Source organism: Ziziphus jujuba, chromosome 1 (genome assembly GCF_031755915.1).
Source record: "Ziziphus jujuba cultivar Dongzao chromosome 1, ASM3175591v1".
Taxonomy (NCBI): domain Eukaryota; kingdom Viridiplantae; phylum Streptophyta; class Magnoliopsida; order Rosales; family Rhamnaceae; genus Ziziphus; species Ziziphus jujuba.
Genome location: NC_083379.1, coordinates 28,853,075 through 28,877,586, shown reverse-complemented (window position 1 = coordinate 28,877,586; position 24,512 = coordinate 28,853,075). Strand labels below are relative to the sequence as shown.

Here is a 24,512-nt window from a genome sequence, read left to right as displayed (position 1 = left end):
AAATACAATTGAAGGGGTTGATTCTAATCTAGGCAACTTTTGATTAGGGGTACTTACTGATGCCATTTCTGCCAGTCTAATATGCTTTGCTCTTTCTTTCATTGAGGCTCCATCACAAGTAAATCCACCATGGATGGTGTTTATAATATTATTATACTTCTTCTGAGGTGTATCTTCCTCCATGTCTGGCTTCTTTCCTTTTGGCTTGAACTCCTTCAAGTACCCTCTTTTAATTAATGCTTTAATTTCCCATTTCAATTGTCTATTACCCATTTGACTCCTGAGCTTTAGGATCTTTATTAATAATATCCCGATATTTGTTCAAAGATAGATGGGCTCATGTATTTTATTTTTGGTAATCCAATATTTATGTCGGATCTCGAAGCTAAGTTATCTCGAATAATTTTTATTCGGTTTATACTTACTAACCTTTTTTACCGAGGTTTTTTGCCATTACAACATTTGATGACATGTAACATATTGATGATGTATATACCTGAATAACTTTTATTATCACATGTAGGATTTTCATATGTGTCTCCAGTTAATTATTACCCATACATCATTGGGTTATGGATTTTCATAATGGGCATGCGCCGCATAAATGAGCCATGTTATCAAGCAATAATCATAAAGCTTTCTTTTTATCACGTCAAAATCATTCAGGCATTATGTTTGCAATTTCCAATTGATTAATCATCCTTATAAATTTGAAAAATTATAACTTTTGATAAATGGTTATGATGAACAATGAGCTTTTAAATATTGACATGACAATTTAACAGTGTCATTGGTAATGATAGATTGCAAGTAATGAGAAATAGCAAGAGTATGTAAATAAAGTGTATATTATTCTAACTCATTTTTATAATAATTATTTTTGATTATTTGCTTGATGTTTATATATATATATATATATATTCGTTAAAAGATATCGAGATTATTACATCGTTCCATAGCCTTTTTTTTTTTTGGTGGATATAAAAAACGTGAGGCCCAAACTCATGACTTTTTCAAAAGAACAGTAGCTTTTTGGAAAGCTGAAAATACCCATCTTCTAACCATATCATAACACTTTAACGAATGTCTAACTACAAAATGAACAATTTTATTAATCTCCCTTCATATTTTGTGTTAAATATGTATTATTAAGAACCTTTACGACTTTATTTAGTATTTGGTAGCAAAGTGTGGCTTAATTGAGAATAGACAACCAAAATTTATTTTCTTCAATTCGTAGAATTAGCTAGGATTATTTTTATTCCAGAAATGACATTTTGCCAATATGGTGATGTTTATTTCCTTTATTTAATCAATGTATATATATATATATAAATAAAGTAGTTTTCATTCAATATCCCTATTTAGTTTTTTTTTTTTTCTTTTTCTGATTTCACACTTCAGTTCCTAAATCATTTTTTAAACTTTTGCATTAAAACTTTCAAACTTCCAAAATTTAAACATAAGTTATTTTTGGTCTTTTCTTTTTTTTTTTTTTCAAGGAAAAAAAAAAAAGAAAAAAAAAGAAGAAGAGAATTTCACCAAGGTCACATTGTACTTAGGATGTGGGGTGGGGTCGTATTCAAGGCCAAGCTTACAAATACCATTTAGTGCTGTTTTTTGAGCTTGTATAAATTGCTTCCTTAATTTAACCTTTCACACGTAAAAATTGGTACTTTTAAATATCTAAATTTAAATTGCATTTATGGGTGTAATTACACTGTTGCTGAAGTTTAGAGGATTAATTCCATATACAGAAAAACTTAGGGACTAAATTGAGAAATAGGAAAAAGTTCAAGCCCATCAATGCAAAAAAAAAAAAAAATGTTTATATAAGACAGTTACTGTTAATGATCCATGGGATTGACTATAGATTGCTTTCAATTTACACTTACTTTTTGGTAAACCCATTTTGGCCACAGTTTTGGTGTCATCCACTCATCCACCAATTCACCAACCGCTTCAAATTTGCCTGGGACGTGGGTTTTACTTGTTTTCAAAATTATTTATTATTGAATTTCGAAAAATTAAAAGGATTCTTGAGCAGGACAGAGAGTGATCAGAAAACCGAGCACATAGAAAATCTTACATCTCCCCCTCTTTTACTTCTTGTCCCTTTCATTAAACCCCTCTATTATTCATATACACACACACATATAAATATAAATATATAAATATATATATATATATATATATGTCTGCTCTATCTCACATATACGTTGTGAGTTCCACAAAAATATTTTTCTCTCATCTCCCTTTGTCTATTTCTCTTTCATGGAAGCACTAGGCGCCATTGTTGAAAAATTATTTGTGGTGCTTTTTCTTCTTGACCATGTAAATGGGTTTGAGTTATTGAATAAATTTGGAGGAAAATCTGGAAGTAGTAGTAATACTAATGGATGTGATATTTACAAGGGACACTGGGTTTATGATGCATCATATCCTCTTTATGATACATCAGAATGTCCTTTCATTGAGAAGGAGTTTGATTGCCAGAAGAATGGTCGTCCAGATAAACTTTATCTGAAGCTTAGATGGCAGCCCACCGGGTGTAATTTACCAAGGTACATGAATAAATTAATTATATATATATATATATAGATACACAATTTTCTACTAGGGAGAACTTCAACCAGTTTATGCTGGCCGTCTAAGGTCTTATTGTGGGTAATATGATTTTTATTGCCGATAATAGGACCCTTAGTGCTGGAGGATGTCCCCTGTAAATAACTCGTTCTACTTTTTCTGGCCTTTGTTGATATTTTTACCATTAGTTTTTTGATATATGTAATATATATTTTTGGGTAAACTGTGTCACTGATCATCTTCAGTAGCTTTTGCTTTGATAAAAAGGTGAGAGATTTATTTTTTTGGTAAATGTTTTTTTGTCTTATCCATTTTGACTTATAATTAACTTGGATAGATTCTTTCTTTCCTTTGTTTTATTTCCGGTGTTAAAGAAAAAATTTCCCCCTCCGTTATGAGTAGCAACACTCCTTTTCGTTTCAATATTATTGATCATTTTTCCATGGTAGTTTTGTAAATTTTATTTTATCTTTTTTTAACTCATGTACATTTAGTAGTACTTCATATTATCTAAGATTTTAACGTATATTAGTTATGGGTGCGTTGCATTTTAATATCATATAATCTAGAGAAGTTTCATTTTTTCCTTCCAAATTTTCAACGTCTGCAATTTAAACTTCGATTTCAATTTTTGAATTTTGGCACAATTTGATTATTAATTTATATATTTTTTGTATGTCAAAGGCAGAAGGATATTAAATTGCAAATATTTAAAACTAAAGCATCTGTATTGTAATAATTTGTACATTTTAACATTGGTCACATGGAAGAGTTCATCATTAGCCCAAAACTGCATCTGAACCAAATACAATAAATTGAAACTTAAAAACTTAAAATGTAATATTTTAAACTTATAAAAAATAACAACTTTTCAAAATTAGAAGTACTAAAATAAAACGGGATAAACCCATAAATTTGAAAGAGACAGATCACTAACTAACTGGAAAAGAAATAGTACTATTAGAGAAGAATTCAGTTATAGAAGTAGAGTTTAAGCTAGAAACCGGTGGTTGCCAAAAAGCTTGTTCCTTCAAACCCGGATGATGTTTCAATAACACGATCAAATTGATTTATATTTTTATCCAAAATGTAACAGTTGATACATTTTAAAAGTTAGAAGCTTTAACTTAGTATTAAAGAATATCTATATATCTATATATATGTATATATATATACATTTATCAAAATAGAAATTTCTAAGTGTAACAAAAAGCAACTATTAAAGTCATAAAGTGGAACTCACATATATTTGTTCCCAATTTGAGTAGCTTGAGTCTCTAGTTTTGAGTTGTTATATTGTCACCTTCACATTAATTTACATGTGTCCCTCTTGGTTAAAGGGAAATTCGCAAAATTTGTGGGTCTTGGGCTGTTTTTAATGTTTGCTTTGAGTGGAAGAGAATATTTGGAATCTTTGTTGTTGTCAGTTGGGTCCTTTAAAGAGTAGTATTTGTTTTGTTGGAAGATTCTCCTACCGAGCAAAATTCCTTCACCTGATAATTTTTTTTTTTTTTTTAGTGTACGTTGGGAGGGGTTAGTTATTCACTCAACAAACTAAAAAAACCAAAAAATAAAATAAAATATTGTCGAAGACATGAATTGATACGTAAAGCATCTTGAATGGCATTGGCATTTTGCCATTAGAACGCCAAAATATAGCATTTTGCCATTGGAATGCCAAAATATAGCATATACGTGTTTGTTGTCCTCTCCAATGGTATATTGCAAAAAAAAATATCAATTGTATTTTTTATACCAAATTTGACATTAAAAATGAAATTAATATTTTTTGACAGTGAACCCCACTACAATAAAATCTATATGATTTATACTACTAGATAATATAATTTTTAATTTTATAAAAAAAAAATTTAAGTGTTAAAATTTAAGAGAAATAGGACCCAACTCAACACACTTTCTTCTATCATTTTTGCCAATGCTATTTTATGAAAATATTTGGTTGAAAAATGTTAACATCAGTATTGACATTTATCATTAATTAGAGAATATATGTAAATGCCAAAAGTTGCTCTTGAGTGGCATCTGAGAAGCCCTATGGCTCAATTTATGTATATATGTATATATATCTATATATATATATATATATATGTATTTTCATACGTAGGTCGGTCTATTTTGTGCTAGCTCAAAATAGACTCTCTCCACTCCAATGCCATGTTGCAGCTGTTACAAGATATATAGCTAGCATTTACGATATATGGTTGTCATGAAATTGATAAATAAAAAATAAAAAAACCTTGCGTTAACTTGATGTATAAGAGGGTTATAGATTTGTTTAATTTTGTTAAGCCATTTTCCAAATTAATGAAAAAAAAAAAAAGAAAAAGAAAGAAAGAAAACACAGAATCGTCAGCTTGCATGACGAGGACTATGGTCAATTTGGTATATCTATACCTACATGCAAGAAGACAGATTCTAGGGGACCCAACACTGTTGGGTTGTCACATCCAGCATTTAAGAAATGCTAAAAAAACTTTAACAAACAGACAATTTGTTGCTCTTCCGTTGCTTTCGTCCATTTTGTCCTCAATTACACCCTTTAATTAGCTGGTTGCTTTTGGAAGCTTTTATGTAAATATATATATATATATATATATATCCCACATTTTTATTATTATTATTACTACTATTTTATTTTATAATATATCCCACATTATTAAATCAAACATTAATTGCATATGTATATATATTATATATATAAGTACATATCCCATATTACAACAAACATTAATTAATATATATACGTCCCATGAAATTAATTATGTTTATTCCTTAATTTGGGTTAAAAATTTTAAATGTGTTGGATATACTTGTTAATTATGTAGATTTGACGGTCAAGATTTCTTAAGGAGATATAAAGGAAAAAGAATAATGTTTGTGGGGGACTCCTTGAGTTTGAACCAATGGCAATCTCTTACTTGCATGCTTCACAAAACCAACCCACAGGCAAAATATTCGTTGGTTAGGACTGGAGGCCTCTCTACCTTCACATTTCCGGTGAGATTTCGTATATCTATTAACATATTATAATTATCTGTTAAAAAAGTCGCCTTCTAGTTGCTTTAAATATTAGACATTGCTTTCTAAGGAGAAAATAAAAGATGTATATAAATAAATAGAAAGGATGTTATCATTTATCCTCAGTGATCATTTTATAAATGGGAATTAGCAGATATATAATATATTAATTATTATTATTATTATTATTTTTAAAAAAGAATTATTCTTAATTAATTGATTTTACATAAAATTTGTTTTATTTTTTTTAACTTAAAAAATTGTATAAGAAAGTAAACTTTTAGTATTCTGTCAAATTAAATTATTATTTCAACTGTCAATTTTACTGATATAACGATGACCAATGATGATAAATACCTTCATGCATATGTATGTATATTAAATATAGAGCATAATATATTATGAGTTTGCCTTCTGAAAACACATTTGTTTCGTGAAAGAAAACAAATTTCTTTGGTCAATCTTTACCTAATCAACAGCTGGCTCTGAAACTCATCTGTTTTGACCTTTATTTATATGAATGATTAAACCCTCCAACAAACCCTTCAAAGTTTTTGGGCATGTGACTAGAAACAACAACAACCACATTAATTAAAAGATCGATATATTAGAAAAGCTTACATTGTTTGGTTGGTTCTTTTTCCTAAATTTAACAATTAAACCATTCTAATTTCAAGACTTGGTAGTGAGAAATGAGAACTTGTGCATATACTATTATGTATTGGGATCAATTAGTAATTTTGATTTCCTCAATGGGTTTACATCTGAAACAATTATTAACCAAATAATTGAAGTAACTATTACTGGGGTTTGAAATTTTGGTCTAAATAATTGTGATATAATATTTTTAAATATTCATTTTATCAATTTTATCATTTTTCTTTACAAAACGTATACACGCATATGATATTAAATATATGCATGCAGAGTTAAATAAAATCTACTATCTAATTATGTGTAAAATATAGCGAATTACATGTGATTATGCTTGCCACATGTTTGTGTGCAGGGATTTTTACAGCAAACTTTCTGATCTTATAAGGTCCTATATTCACTTTACATAATATTTAACATAACATAGTTCCTGAAGACAGCCCAGCAGCAATGCTACTTTGGAATGTTCAAAGTTTGAATCTTCTTACCTTTATTATTAAATAAAATAAAATAAAAACAAAAAGTATCTGTTTTAACATTTTATGACGAAAACTTAATTAACGAACGAATTATTCTTACTTTTTATTTCGTGCTAAGCAGTTAATGAACGAATTTTATTTCAGGTATACAATGTGAAGGTTATGTTCTCCCGCAATGCGTTTCTGGTTGATACCATAAGCACAAGTGCTGGGCGGATCCTTAAACTGGACTCTATTGAAAGTGGGAAACTTTGGAAAGGAATCGACTTATTGATCTTCAACACATGGCACTGGTGGCTCCACACAGGAAGAAAACAACCGTAAGAATTTATGTATAAATATGTAAATTTAGCCCTTGTATAGTTTGAGTCATGAGATGAGTGATGGGTAGTGCCCAATTCCCAATTGAAGAGAAAATTATAAATTATAATATGAGAAATAATTAAATAATAGTTCAATGAATATAAAAAATAATTAAATAAAATTAATTTAGTTGATATATCATTCATATCTACATTTAACAGATCGTAGATAGTTGATATTGAAATGGAAAAAAATAGTTATAAATAATTAAAAAATAAAAATAATAATGATATGGTAATAGACCTATATTTACTATGTTAGGTAACTTTTTTTTTTATTTATTTTAATTTGAGAACTAGTTATAAGAAGAAAAAGAAAATTGTATATATTATATATAATTTTCGTACAGTATGGTAAAGATTTTATAAGGAGGCCCACCATAATTTTTGTATACGTGTCTATGCAGATGGGATTTAATTCAGGATGGCAATAATACACACAAGGACATGGATCGCTTGGCTGCATATGAGAAAGCTTTGAATACATGGGCAAAATGGGTTGAGACCAATGTGGATCCTTCAATCACCAAGGTCTTCTTCCAAGGCATTTCACCGGACCATAACAAGTAAGACCTATCCCATTTCTAAGACTTATCCCCTTAAAAAAAAAAAAAAAAAAATTTCCTTATCCCCTTTCGATTACATTTGGGGTTACATATGTTATGTTGGCCAAATTATGGTAGAAAACAACGGTTGATATTATTTTACAATTTTTTGGTCGAATAATATTATTTTAACTTGTTGACACGTCTTTTTTTTTTTTTTTTTTTGTCCACAAACTATATATGTATACTCTCACGTTGCTCTTAAATTATTATTTTTTTGGTACAGTAACATTGCTCTTAAATTATTATTTGTCTGTCACTTAGTTCATTCATACAATTTTTTCATTGATACAATTTTTACTAATAATTTAACCAAATTAGCCATACACACTAAAAATAAAGTAAAATATTTATTAAATATATATATATATATATATATATCATAAAAATAAATAAATAAAAGATAGTAAATTTGCTCACAAAACAAAAGTTACATAAAATGTATAAGGTTCATTAATTGGACTAATGTAACACAACAGCTTAGGAGGCAGAGTGAAATATATGTTATAGTTTAGGGACTAAAATTATTCACCTAAAAGAAATTTGTCAGTTTTAGAATCACCTTTATATTGTCATCAATTTTATATTTACATCTTATTCGAAAAGATAATTTTATATTTTGTTTTAATTCTTTTTTTTCTTTCTTTGGATCAGCGCAAGTGATTGGGGAGACGCAAGTGCAAAGGGCTGTGAGGGACAAGTGAGACCAGTTCCTGGGCCCAATTATCCAGCAGGCCCACACCCAGCACAGCTAGCACAGCTAGTAGTAAAGAAAGTGTTGCATTCCATTTCAAAACCAGTTTCATTGCTAGATGTTACAACCCTATCACAGCTCAGAAAAGATGGGCACCCGTCCTTTTACGGCTATGGTGGCCACCGCGACATGGACTGCAGCCACTGGTGTCTCGCTGGTGTTCCTGATACTTGGAATGTACTCCTATATGCAGATCTCATTCGAAGCTAAAATCCATTGATATGATCATATGCATTCTTAGGCTTTCTAACAAATAATATCCACCAAAGAATAGAAGTATTATATTGCAATTCATATCGTCTTCTTTAGTGAATAAAAATTTCCCTTAAATTCTTTTCATATATAGAAATATGGTTACCGTTCTGTTCATGTAACAATTTTTATTTGGGATTTGCATATTGGTCTCTCATCTTTAGTGTATTTTGTACACTTAGCCTTTAATATTATTTATTTTTAAAAAAAATTTGTCCTGCTATTTCTCTTTCTGTGGCACCGTTATGTCCCTCCTAGAATTCCATCCACCAGCTGCTAAAAAAGGCATGTGCTCTCCACACATGCCAGGGGTATTAACTTCATGTCAGTTTTTAAAATTTTTATACGGAAACAATTAAACATCCAATTGTTAAGAATTGGGCGTTTAATGTGGTGATGCTTTTTAAAAAAAGCATTGGATATTACCATATGTTTAGTAAAACAACACTTTTTAAAAAAACATCAGTTAAGCCCATATATATTTATCAATACTCTTTAAAAAAGTATTGGTTATTCATATACATATTTAGCGATATTTTTTTAAAAATCATTTATTATTTTCATTGCATATATGGATGTTTTTAGCTATTTTTTTTAAGAGGCGTCGCCTATTCACATTTAGCGATGTTTTTTTTTTTCAAAAAATATTATCTTTTTGCAAATATAGCGACACTTTTATGAATAAAAACATCAGTTATTCCCTTCTATATAGAGATGTTTTTCATAAAAGTATCGTCTTTCATTTTTATTTTTATTTTTAATCGTACTTTTAATTTTATCAAATTAGGATTGTTTAATAGCTAGTTTTATGCAAAATAATTAATAGACAATAAAATTTAAATAAATATTTGCATAACACAATAATATTTTAAATAAATTAAATATTAACTCATAAGATAATTTTACTATTTGATAAACTATTTTATATAGTTATGTATAAACAAAAGCAATTAAACTACTATACTCATTCGGATGAAAGTTTTGAGATTGTAATCGATGCCCATTCAGTCTAAACTAGTTAACATCATCTTGTGATTAAGTTACACCCTCATAATGCATATAAAAAAATTATGCTAAAAATTATTAAAATATATACAAATAAATAAATATTTATTAGTATAAAGTAATTTATTATATTAAAATTATCATTGTTCATAAGTTGTGTTGAGGTACATTAATGATGTCCCTCATTATCATCAAAATATAATAATCATATTCAATATTCTCAGATAGCTTAGGAGTGTAAATTTACAAACATTAATTTAAATATAATATCAGATAAGAAATTCATGTGTAAGATAACAAGTATGTAAATTAACAACTAATAATACTCACTTTAATTATAATAATTACCTTTGTGTTGTTTTACCATCGATTTTTTTTTTTCAAGTGTCTTCCTTTGGTTCCATTCAATGATTGCATTATACAAATATAAATATTATATAATAATTTTAATATTATGAAAAATTATTAAACAATTGATTAAATAAAATATTAGTTAATTAACTTACTCATCGAGTAAAGATATAAAGTCTTTATGAATACGATTCTTTAATAAATCATAAAATCATACTACCGCTCGGTAGAGATCAACAACATCCAACATCTAATGATTACTAAAAATATCCATAAATTATAAGTTAATATGTCATTTGATTAAATTAATTATGTAACTAAATATATTATAACTAACTACGAACCATAGATGATATTGTCTTGCATGTTGCCATCTACTTAATATATTTATCATTCTTTCATGAGAATTTTCATAACCAACTAGTACAATGATAGTGGGATGAACAAAAAAATAAATTTTTTCAGCTTATGTGCCTATCAATCCATTATATAAGTGCCTATATAATCAAATTGCAATTAAATATAATTTTTTATAATGACATTTACAATTAATTGAATTGAAAAATTAAAAATAAAAACATTTAAATTTAAGTTACCTTATGTAGAACAAGATGCACTCGGAAGATAATTCATACATGTAACAAAACTCAATTATATTGTTCTTCGATATGCACAAATCTTGTTCATATTCCATGGTTTCTTCAGTCTTACGAAATATCCATCTATTATCGTTCTCGACATCCTTGATTCGATATAACAACTCGTGGATTAGTGGGGTAACTATTGATAAGGCATCACCATCACCACATTAATCATCCTTAACATATTTTTTCTTCAAACTTCCCTACAAATATCAACAAACAAAATGTTAGTATAACAAAAACAAAATTATTTAAAACATATACCTATAGGTTATAATATATAGTTGCATTAAACGATACCTTATTTGATAGTAAAATAACAAGATGTCTAGGCCACACTAATGCCCTTTCTACATCACCCACACGTCTAATATCAAAGGACGGAATGAGTAAAGGGGCAAATCTATCAATCAACTCATCAACAGTGACTTTCAAATTTTGATCAAGTAGCATAATACCATGGCACACATTTGTTGGGATACAAGGAACCAAAGTACCATATGCTATTATATTTTCAACCTTGTCCTGTGCAAGATTGCATTTAACACTCTGCATTATAAACATAATTAGAATAACTAATTAATATGGAATATATATATATATATATACTTTCTCATGGCAATAATGATAACAAAATCAAACATAAATATAACAAAATGAGTAAAAATATTATTATTTAAACATATATATTAATGGTAAATAAAAATTTCAATATATATATATATATATATTGTTATAATACCTCTGAAGATGTCATAGGTGATAGATAAATAGGAGGAGCATCAATCCTAGCAGTGGATGGGGTCCCTAGATTGGCAACACCATCGTCATGTACTGCACGATTTCCATGCAATGCCTCTGCATACGAAGACTGCTGTCCAAATGTATAAGGCTAAGACTGTAGAGTAATACCACATGTAGATATTAATTCACTAATCTTTTCAATGAAGCCTTTCTTTTGAATGATCTCCAAAAGACCAATAACAACAAGTTCTAGCTAATTCTCTTACTCTCTTCGGACTTATCTTTTTTTTTTTTTTTTTTTTGTGAACTTTAGCTAAATGTGTAGAAAAAACTAGTCTTCTACCCCTAAGCTGACCTCTATATTCATTGGTCCTCAAAGGTTGTATAAGTATATCATCTGGAGGTGAAGACTCAATTTCTCCTTCCTTTGCCTTCTTCTTTAGGACATTATATAATATATATATATATATATATTAAATGATCAAATAATTAGAAAATTACAGTATTCAACTAAATATTAGTATATTGTGCATGACAACAACAATAATAAATTTAAGCATAATTAAGTGAATGAATAAAAATATAAAATTGAAAACTAAACAAAAATATCTATATTTCAATCATAACAATATATAGTGGTCAAAAGTTAATTATGCTTACCTATATTAAATGATTGAATGAATATTTAATTACAATATCAACTAAAAATTAATATATTTTTAGGGCAACAACAATAGTAAAATTCATAGCATAATTAAGTGAATGAATAAAAATATGAATTTAAAAACTAAAAAAAAAAATAAAATCCATATTTCAATCATAAAAATATAAAAACTATAAAATTAATCATATATAAATATTTTATATTTCAATCATAAATAAAAATACTCACAACTTTTTCCACCAAAACTTCAATTTCTTCATTTGTATATTTTTCATTTTACCCCATCCATACCTGTGTCCATAGATACTTATGTTCTATATATTATTGGATACCTCTTTCTATATGCTGCAAAAGTTACAAATAAATATTAATAATACCATGTAATTAAAATAAAAAATGCATATATAATTAAAGGCAAGTAAAAATAAAAAACATATCATCATTTTTTCCACTCCCGCATATCCCAACACATTGATTTGATGGGGATACTTATTTAATTTTCTTCTTTGAGATTGTTATTTACTTAATTCTTGCAAAATTATAAACATATATACATATTAGAAAATTAAATAATTATTTTTTAAGTAATTAATTGAGTATATTTTTAAGTAATAAATGACAATACCATTATATATTTTTAAGTAATAAATGACAACACAATTATATAAGTAACTTAACATTTTTGCATTTGATAAATACTTAAAAATATACCTCGAACTCTTCCGTCAATCTTTATTTTAGAAATTCATTCCACACATCTTAGGTTATGAATTAATACATTTTGGGTAGATACTTAAATACTTTGGATGTGTCAAAATAAAGTCGAACATATTTTGTGTATAAGAAACTCGTAAATTTCCTCCACTTTATACCACAATTTTTAAGAGTTCCCTTCTTAAATCTCTCATTTTTATTGGAATATTATTGCAAATATAAACATATTTAATAACGTTGAGTAATAAAAGAAATATGACCAATTAATATAAGTTACTAATAAATTTACTAATAATAAGTTACCAACGCATACCAAAATAACACTGATTAACAAATGAGATATGACCAATAATAAGCAAAAAAAAAAAAAAAAAAAAGCATACAAACTTACAAATAAATTTAATTATATGTTAAATTAAAAAAAAGTAATAAAAAGTCCTAACTAAATATGCGATAAACACATAATGTATTACCTTCATTTAATTCCATAGGTTATTTTTCAATTGTTTTGTCACAACTTTCCGATTAAATAAACTAATTGATATTGTACTTCGAACAAATGAGTCCTCCAAACTGTTCGTTTGTACGGCCACACAGTTGAAAGCAACTCCAACCTCATTATATTGAGATTCCAATTTCTTCTTTCCCCATCATCTTTTCTAGAACTTTGCATCATTGTAAGTTCTCTTCTTTTATATTATTTAGCTAAAATACTCATTCTAGCCTTATTACTTGATGATGATCTATCATCATCATTATATGGGAGGGCGTGTTGATCAAACGAGTTCATAAATTTACATCAAAAGAATTAGAACAAAAAATTAATTAAAAAAATAATAGCAAATGTAATAAATTAATAAATTAACTAAGCACAACTTATTCAAGCACAAATTAATTAAGCATTTGTGAATGTATACATAACTAACAAAAAAAATATAATAGCAATGGAAAACACATAATCATAGTGAAAAAAATTAATTAAGACATTAATAACAAATATAATAAATTAATAAATTAAATAAGCACAACTTAATTAAGCATCAATTAATTGACAACAATAACAAAAAAAAAATTAAACAAGCATTCATGAATGAACACATAATTAACAAAAAAAATATAATAACAATGGAACAAAAAATTAATTGAAACAATAATAATGAATATAATAAATTAAATAAGCACAACTTAATTAAGCATAAATTGATTGACGACAATGACAAAAAAAAATTAAATAAGCATTTCTGAATGTACACATAATTACCAAAAAAAAAAAATACTAACTTTGTCAAACATATAATAACAATTGAACAAAAAATTAATTAAAACAATAATAACAAATATAATTATTTAAACATAAGTTAATGAACCAATTTATTTAGTAGATGGTATGTTTTTTTATCAATATCTCATCGCAGTCATTACGAACATAATCATTATCACATTCTTTCTCATTATCACTTTCAACCATACTTGGCAATTGAAAGAGAAACAAATTGTGAACCATTGTAGTATCTCCAAAATTATTTTCTTCAAGCAATTCATCTTTAACAAAAGTATCATGTTGTGGTGGAGTTAAAACTACAAATCATCTCAAATCAAGTTGATCATTAACATAAACTACTTGTCGAACTTGTGAAGCCATAATGAATGAATCAGATTTACGTCCAATTTTATTTAAGTTAACACGTGTAAAATATATCTCATCAATTTTCACACCACTGCTGTTGACCCAATCACACTTGAATACGGAAATTTGAAACATAGTGTAATTGACAACCTAGATATCTCTTATTACCCCATAGTATGTCATCTTAGCTAAAATAGGATTATTGTCATTAGCACTAGTAAAATGCTTACTTTTAGCAACTACTTTCACACCACTATTCTGGGTGATCCACTTATTATCCTTATCCAAAGTGTTGAATTGAACCCCCTTAATCTCATATCCTTCATGCTTCATTACCACCCATTGCGAATCATATGCTATCCATCTTAATGTTTCGAAAACTGTATGATTTGGTTAACAATGCTTTTGTTCAATCTAGTCAATGGAAAAAGAAAATATAAAAAAATTTACTCTCTAAACCTAAAGTTAAAACATTGATATTAACGGTTTATTTTTTCCATAGCTTATCATGTAACCAATATATAAATGTATGTTTGTGTTCATCTTGAATCCATTTTACCTTTTTTCCTCGATTATTTTTCACTTGACTTCAAGGCCTCCAAATGAATTCTAAAACAAAGAAAAGTCATCCTAGTTAATAAATATACTCAAAATATCAACTAATCTATACTTTAACATGGATATACGTACTTCATGTATGGTTCCACTTCAGATACATTCGAAAGTACACATCTATAGACTTGCTTCCAAAGTTGTTGATCAATTGATTGGGTCTTTTCACCTTTAATAGGGGCACCAGAATCATCCTCATCATTTAAATTTTGGTATCTACCAATGTAGTTTCCAATTGCATCTAACTCTCTTTGATATTTACTGTAAAACTCAATCACTTCTTCATAAATATAGCTCTAAGCAATACAACCTTTTGGACGATTTTTGTTTCAATCATAAACTTTCAATACATTTATGTAACTCTCAAAAGGGTACATTCACGAATTGGTCTACAAAATCAAGCCTCTCGTACCAAATGCACAGTTAGATGAATTATTATATTGAAAATTGATGGTGGGAAAAATTTCTCTAGTAGGCACAAAGCTGTAACAATATCATTTTGGATTGTGTCCAATTCAACAAGAATGAAAAACTTCTTGCAAACAAGGTCTTGCAATTGAATGTCTCACGTTTTTAGGAAGGATTGCATGAATTGCAAAAGGCAAGAGTTGTTGCATCAATGTATGACAATTATGAGATTTCAAACTTATCAATTTTAAGTCCTCCATGAAAACTAGATTTCTCAAGTTTAAAGAATAATCATATGGAACCTTTAACTCTGCGAAACATTTGCAAAGTAATTTCTTCTTTTGTTTTTATAATTTATAGCAAGCAGGTGGTAGGAAAGTTCAATTTCCTTATAGCGTAGGAGATAAATCTTTCTGCAAACCCATTTCTTCTAAATCTAATCGAGCATTAACTCCATCCTTCATCTTACCAAGAATATTGAGCAATGTACCATATATGCTCTCATAAACTTTTTTTTTTTTCTCAATAGACATGACATCTAAATTGTGTTGCACATGGAGAAATTTTCAATACTCCAATTCAAAAAAAAAAAAAAAATGGACTTCTTCTTCCAGCATTCTTCAGAATCAATTGTTTTTTCTTTTTTTTTTTTCGTTTGTTTTAGTTATCAAAACTCATTACATTAAGCTTAGTTAATATTTCTTCTCCAATCAATGGAATTGGAGGCACTCCCAACTCTTGAAACCCATTGAAAGCCTTCTTTTGACTCTTTAGAGATGATTTGGAGAAAGAAATCTCCTATACCTGATAAAACCTATTTTGTTCCCATGCTTTAGCGTTCTAGCAAAGGTGTTTTTACTGTAAATTGGACAAAAATAATACATTTTACCACATGACTAGACAAGTTATCGTAAGCTGGACAATCATTTATTGTCCATAGCAAACATTGCCTTTAAGATGAATTTCTCTTGATAGTAAGCACCAAAGATTGTAACACCCTCATTCCACAATTTCTGTTGGTCTTTAATTAATGGCTTCTAATATACATCAATATGATTGTTGGGTTGTTTTAGTCTAGAAATTAGAAGACTTAACATTATAAATTTTTGGGTCATACAAAACCAAGGAGGAAGATTCTACACAACTATCCATATCTTACCTTTAAGTTGTATAATTTAACCAAAGTTAATAACTTGGAAAATTTGGTACAACCTAGGTACAAAAGTTTTTTCGCATCCTCCAACAACTTAGCAAATTCATTAGGATCATTATCAAAATTATCAAAAACAGCACAGGTCATTTCTATGTTATTGAAAGCCACATCTTCCTTGCTACATTGTTATCTTCATTAAAAGCTATATTTATATTCTCAAATTGAGAAGATGTCCTAATACCATCATCACATGAAATATCATGCCAAATCCACCAACAATAATTGATATCAAACCAATTCCAATATATATGACCTTTAATATCCTTAATAGTATGGATTTCCATATTCCCACACTTCATACAAGGACACCATATGGTATTACAATCATTTGTATTCTTCATGCTAAATTCCAAAAATTTCTTCACACGTTGGCAAATTCGTATGATGTTCACACTTTGGCAAATCCATTTCTCTATCAATCTAAGCAAATCTAATGACAAAAATTGCATTCGTTATAGATAATTCTTTATTTTACATTTTAATTTGTAAAATCTACATTAACATAGCAAAAGTTAACTTCTTTTTTTCCAAAAAATTTCCTACCTAATAAACCTATTCTACTTCATAAACATATTCCCCTAAATTCATAACATATCCAAAAAACAAATGAAATGAAATTACTAAACAAAAATAAAAATACAATCAAACATTTATATTTAAAATACACATATAGGAATTATGGTGGTCTATAATAAACCATTGTCATTACTACTCAAATTTAAAAAATATATATAAATATATATATATATATATATATTTAAGTTATACATATAGGAATTATTACGGTTTATAATAAACCGTCATCATTATTACTCAAATTTAAATATTTATAAATATATATATATATATATTACCTTTAAACAATGGAATAATAAACCCTTACCGCCTGAATTTCAAGACTCAACTTCTAAAAATCAATTCTCTGTTAGTTCTGATAAATTACACGAATGGAATATAGATGGATTAAAAGAACAAGAAATATTAAACAAATTACATCACATGTCCATGGTTGCTAATAGTTATTTTACTAATCAAAACCTTCCCCAACATGAAATTGTTGAATTATTAGTCACAGGTTTTACCTGTACTTTACACTACTGGTGGGAAAAACATTTAACAGATCAATCTAAATCAGAAATCATTCACGCAGTTAAAATAGATGAAGAAGGATTCCCAATATTTGACGAATCAATAGGTCAAGGTGTCCCAGATGGTGTCAATACCTTGTTAGCCACAATAATTAGACATTTTATAGGAACCCCTACAGCTATCACCAAAAGAATCCATAGTCAATTAACCAATTTACAATGTCCAACTCTTAGTGATTTCGAATGGTATGTACAAACATTTACCACTAGAATCATGATGAGAGACGATAGTAATCAACCCTTTTGGAAAGAAAATTTATTAATGGTCTACCTCAATTATTTGCTAGAAAAATCAGAAATGTCTTAAGTAATGATAGTGGTCACATAGACTACGATTCATTAACCTATGGAGATATAGTTTCAATAATCAAAAAAGAAGGATTAAAAATGTGCACTGATATGAAAATAGCTAATCAACTAAATAATGATAAAAGGAAAACTAAATACGAATTAGGAAACTTTTGTCAACAATATGGTCTATCTATAATAGCACCCTCTAGAAGAAACAAAATCAAAGACAAATCCCATAAGAAGCCTTTTAGAAAACCTTATTACAAAACCCATAAGTTTAATAAACCCAATCCTGATAAATTCTATAAATCAAATAAACATAAAAAAGATTCAAAAGATAATACTAAAATCAAATGTTTTAAATGTAATAAATTTGGTCATTTTGCTAAGCAATGCAAAGTTAAACAAACAATCAAACAATTAGAAATACCAGAAGATCAAAAACAAAACTTAATCAATGTCTTAGGAATACATGACACAGATAGTGAATATACTGAAAACAATATTTACACTGAATCAAGTTCTGACAAATCAAGTATTCACACTGAATCTACTAGTGACACAGATAACCTTAAAATTACTTTAGGATGTTTAGATGCTTTTTGTCTAGATACCTGTTGTAATCAATCACTTAGTGTCTTAACTAATTCTACAGAAAATGAAGATATAATCTTAGAATTACTTAGTAAATTAGAAAATCCTGATGAAAGAATAGAATATATGAAAAAATATAAAAAGATAATAACTGATAATCACAAATAAACAAATCAGCATAATAAAAGTACTCAAAAAATCTGTTTAACAGAAGCCTTGCAAACATTTAATAAATCAAAAAATAAACACATAACTTTTCAAGATCTACAAACAGAAATTAAAACAATTAAATCTGAAATTAAAGAATTAAAATTAGAAAATCATATAATCCAACACCAATAACAGTTTATTCAAGATAACCCTCAAAACCTTAGTCCTAATCAACCTGAAGACCAGGAAGAAGGATCTTCCCGTGATAATTGTTTAGCTTCAATTCAAAAAATCAAACTTCAAAAATGGCACATCAAAATCACCATAATCATTAAAGATTTTCAAATAACAACAATTGCACTTTTAGATTCAGGTGCAGATTTAAATTGTGTCCAAGAAGGACTCATACCTAGTAAATATTATACCAAAACCAAAGAAAGATTAAACTCCTCTAATGGTAGTAAAATGGATTTACATTACGAAATTAATCAAGCTCATATTTGTCATAACAAAATTTGTTTCAAAACATCATTTGTCCTTATAAGAAATATGACAGATCAAGTTATTTTAGGAATTCCTTTTCTCTCTTTATTATACCCATTCACCACAACAAATGATGGAATAATCAGTCACCCTTTAGGTGAAAAGGTCAAATTTGATTTCTTACTCCAATCAAATAATGTTCAGCTCCTACAAGATCAATCCATTTCCAAAACAATCAATCGAATCCAAACTAATCATCTCCTTTCCCCTTCTTTTCCTTGCCTTTCTTATTTTATCTTATTTTCCCATTTCCAATCTTTTATTCATATTTTCAAACAAATAAAATTTTATTTTTTACTATATATAAAATTTTTCATATTTTCAAAATATCTTTTCTCTAATTATTTTCATTACAGCATATCTCGTCCACTTGGCTACATGATAGTCAACAACAATTCTGTTCCAATTTGGAGTGGCGAAATTGCTGAAAAGAATTTTCCAACCCAATTTGAATTAGATATTCCCCAAAGAACCTTAATTAGCTCTGTGTGGAATACCGCACAATTTGAATCCACAGATCAAAAATCAGATTTTATTCATGCCTTAGATAACCTTTGCTTTTATTTACAATCAATCCGCCAAAAGCCCGATAGTAAATATTTCTCCCATTATGTTCTATTCAGCGGCCCAAACCCTGGCCTTTACAAAACTTGGTCCCAAATAGCCCATGAAATCGCTGGTCAAACTAATACCCAATATCGAGGTTATTATAGCCTTAGAGAAGCCCTTGAAATCACCTATAGAGAATTAGGTCCTCAAGCATTTATTCATCCATGGGTCAGAATGGATCCAGAGTTTTCCAAAACACTCCGCTTTGTCCAAAAAATCACCTCTAATAAAGCCTCCAGTTCCCAATTTACCCATAAAATGCAACATTCCCATTCTAATCCAATCACTGTTGTTGTTGACCCAAACACTCAGAATACTCATGTTGTCCCATACCAAAACCCATTGATCTCCTTAACAACCCCTATTTAGATCACCCCTTAGAAACCCGAGTCAATCAACTCTAACATGAAAAACAATGTCTCGAATACCAAATTCAAACCCTACTTCACAACAATGCCATTCACCAACTCCACATCAATCACCTCCAAAAAGACTTAGATTATTGGACCAAAAAATAAAAACAACCTTTCAATTCAAATCAAGGATCTACCAGTTATACCCCTTATTCTTCCATACTCCCAACCAAATCCCATACCTTACCATGGAATCCTGCCCGTATTTTTTTCTATCCAAATCAATGGTTACACCAAGCTGGTTTACCCCCTGAAATCATTTCTCACATCTGGAAAATCAAAAAGAAACAATTCTATGAAGAGTTTAGCTTTCTCCAATGAATGCTACTCTCTTTTGTAGAATCACCTCACACTTGTCCCCGAGGGATGTATGTCTACACTTATGTCTACACTGAAGCTGCCTTACACCCCTCTAATAAAAAAGGTACTACATGTGACCCTGCTACATTCCAACTTAATCATGTAGGCTGTCCACATGAAATCAGCTATGCCATCCATAGAGTTGGACTCTATGCCCCAACCTTTCACAATTTTATTTTTCAAGGAAAAACAATCACTTGGGCTACCCTATATGACTGGGGATTAGTCGGCACAATCATATTTACCCATACAGATCAAGCCCAAAACTGTACTGAATTATTAAAAATGGCCATCACCTGTCTTTTTCTACCTCACCATTATAGTCCCCTTAAACAGGGATATATTGCTGTTCACATTACATCCACACCCCCCGAATGGATCCACGGATGGGAACCAGCAAGACACCTAATCACTTTTGAAAAATCAAAATATGCTACTAATCACCTCAGACAAGATGAAGACGTCCGTAGATGCTTTAGTCCTATCACAAAATAGTTACGCCATTGGAGAGCTGCTATTTTTTGTGATAATTTTAATCTCCAAGGAATTAATCAAAAATATTTTTTAGCAAAAGAAAATCAATATACAAAATTATATATTCATAATGGTTTTAGATTTGTATGGAATGATGTATTTGCCTCTTTCCACTACAAAATAATGTATCCAGACCTTGCTGCTATTTATCACAAAATGTTCAAAAAACACAGAATTATCAATACTGACAACAATCAAGAATCAGACGAAGATATAGAATTTGATCAAGACAAAGATGACACCTACCAGTTCGGAGATAAAGAGGACCACAACATCAACAACATAATGGAAGGCTGAGTCATAATCAACATCAGGAATCTTTGACAGTACCCAAGTTGCTTTCAGAATTCCACTCACAAAAGCAGATCACGAGAAGTACTATTCAATCACTGTTCATGAACAGTAAAAAGTACCGAAAATTAAAAATACTGTTCACGACACTATTTATTATTCAAGTCACTGTTCACCGACATAATCATTTCAATCAACAGGAGCTCCACTTATTGAATCAAGCCCTCCTTTGCCTATATAAAGGAGCCTCACCACCACATATTGGAGGAGTTGAATTGAATAGAGAATTAGAGAGTTTTCTTGGCAGAGTTTCTCCTCTTCTTCCTCTTCTCTTCTTCTTCCACAATCAATTGTAATCAAAATATTTGAGTGTTAGTTTGAGTGTTTTGTAATCAATTGAGATACCAAGTTTGTGGTACTCTCCTTAATCAAGTAAGCATTTGCATTTCATTCTTTTGAATTATTTAATTTAATCATTTAATTTAAGTTATATAGTTTGGCTGGTTCTACCGCCTTCAATATATTCTATATAATTTCATATTTATATATATATTTAATTGTTTTTGACTGGCTTTGCCGCCTCATTTATTTATTTTCATTTCCTTCCGCTTATTCAATTTTACTTCTACTCTGTTTCTTATTTATCTCATATATCATTTACTTCCGCTCATTGTGGAAGAAGAAGAGAAGAGGAAGAAGAGGAGAAACTCTGCCAAGAAAACTCTCTAAATCTCTACTCAATTCAACTCCCCCAATATATGGTGGTGAGGCTCCTTTATATAGGCAAAGGAGGGCTTGGTTCAATAAGTGGGACTCCTGTTGATTGAAATTGTGTCGGTGAACAGTATTCTGCTTTTTGGTGCTTTTTACTGTTTATGAACAGTGATTGAATAGTACTTCTCGTGATTTGCTTTTGTGGGTGGAATTCTTAAAGCATTTCTGTACTATCAGAAATTCTTGATGTTGATTATGACTCAGCCTTCCATTATGTTGTTGATGTTGTGGTCTTCTTCATCTCCAAACTGGTAGGCATCATCTTCGTCTTGATCAAATTCTGTATCTTCATCAGATTCTTGATTGTTGTCTGTATTGATTATTCTGTGTTTTTTGAACATCTTGTGATAAATAGCAGCAAGGTCGGGGTATATTGTTTTGTAGTGGAAAGAGGCAAATACATCATTCCATACAAATCAAAAACAGCAGCTCTCCAATGGCGTAACTGTTTTGTAATAGGATTGGAACATCTACGGACTTCTTCGTCTTGTCTGAGGTGATGAGTAGCATATTTTGATTTTTTAAAAGTGATTAGGTGTCTGGCTGGTTCTCATCCATGGATCCATTCGGGGGGTGTGGATGTGATGTGAACAGCAATATATCCTTGTTTTAGAGGGCTATAGTGGTGAGGTAGAAAAAGACAGGTGATGGCCACTTTTAATAATTCAGTACAGTTTTGGGCTTGATCTGTGTGGGTGAATATGATTGTACCGACTAATCCCCAATCAAATAGGGTAGCCCAAGTGATTGTTTTCCCTTGAAAAATAAAATTGTTAAAGGTGGGGGCATAGAGTCCAACTCTGTGGATGACATAGCTGATTTCATGTGGACAGCCTACATGATTAAGTGGGAGTGTAGCAGGGTCACATGTAGTACCTTTTTTATTAGAGGGGTGTAAGGCAGCTTCAGTGTAGACATACATCCCTTGGGGACAAGTGTGAGGTGATTCTACAAAAGAGAGTAGCATTCATTGGAGAAAGCTAAACTCTTCATAGAATTGTTTCTTTTTGATTTTTCAGATGTGGGAAATGATTTCAGGGGGTAAACCAGCTTGGAGTAACCATTGATTTGGATAGAAAAAGATACGGGCAGGATTCCATGGTAAGGTGTGAGATTTGGTTGGGAGTATGGAAGAGTAAGGGGTATAACTGGTAGATCCTTGATTTGAATTGAAAGGTTGTTTTTGTTTTGTGGTCCAATAATCTAAGTCTTTTTGGAGGTGATTGATGTGGAGTTGGTGAATGGCATTGTTGTGAAGTAGGGTTTGAATTTGGTGTTCGAGACATTGTTTTTCATGTTGGAGTTGATTGACTCGGGTTTCTAAGGGGTGATCCAAATAGGGGTTGTTAAGGAGATCAAGTGGGTTTTGGTATGGGACAACATGAGTATTCTGAGTGTTTAGGTCAACAACAACAGTGATTGGATTAGAATGGGAATGTTGCATTTTATGGGTAGATTGGGAACTGGAGGCTTTATTAGAGGTGATTTTTTGGACAAAGCGGAGTGTTTTGGAAAACTCTGGATCCATTCTGACCCATGGATGAATAAAGGCTTGAGGACCTAATTCTCTATAGGTGATTTCAAGGGCTTCTCTGAGGCTATAATAACCTCGATATTGGGTATTAGTTTGACCAGCGATTTCATGGGCTATTTGGACCAAGTTTTGTAAAGGCCAGGGTTTGGGCCGCTGAATAGAACATAATGGGAGAAATATTTACTATCGGGCTTTTGGCGGATTGATTGTAAATCAAAGCAAAGGTTATCTAAGTCATGAATAAAATCTGATTTTTGATCTGTGGATTCAAATTGTGCGGTATTCCACACAGAGTTAATTAAGGTTCTTTGGGGAATATCTAATTCAAATTGAGTTGGGAAATTCTTTTCAGCAATTTCGCCACTCCAAATTGGAACAGAATTTTTGTTGATTATCATGTAGCCAAGTGGACGAGATATGCTGTAATGAAAATATTTAGAGAAAAGATATTTTGAAAATATGAAAAATTTTATATATAGTAAAAAATAAAATTTTATTTGTTTGAAAATATGAATAAAAGATTGGAAATGGGAAAACAAGATAGAATAAGAAAGGCAAGGA

At 29.5% G+C, this 24,512-nt stretch overlaps 1 protein-coding gene across 1 annotated transcript; it reads left to right on the top strand.

Annotated features, from left to right (window-relative positions):
- Positions 1 to 1,996: 1,996 nt before the first annotated feature.
- Positions 1,997 to 8,899, top strand: LOC107426486 (protein trichome birefringence-like 43). Its single transcript, XM_016036690.4, has 5 exons — positions 1,997 to 2,564; positions 5,433 to 5,604; positions 6,903 to 7,078; positions 7,528 to 7,686; positions 8,380 to 8,899. Exons 1-5 carry the CDS (start codon positions 2,275 to 2,277, stop codon positions 8,687 to 8,689), a joined length of 1,107 nt encoding a protein of 368 aa, XP_015892176.3. The 5' UTR covers positions 1,997 to 2,274; the 3' UTR covers positions 8,690 to 8,899.
- Positions 8,900 to 24,512: the final 15,613 nt, after the last annotated feature.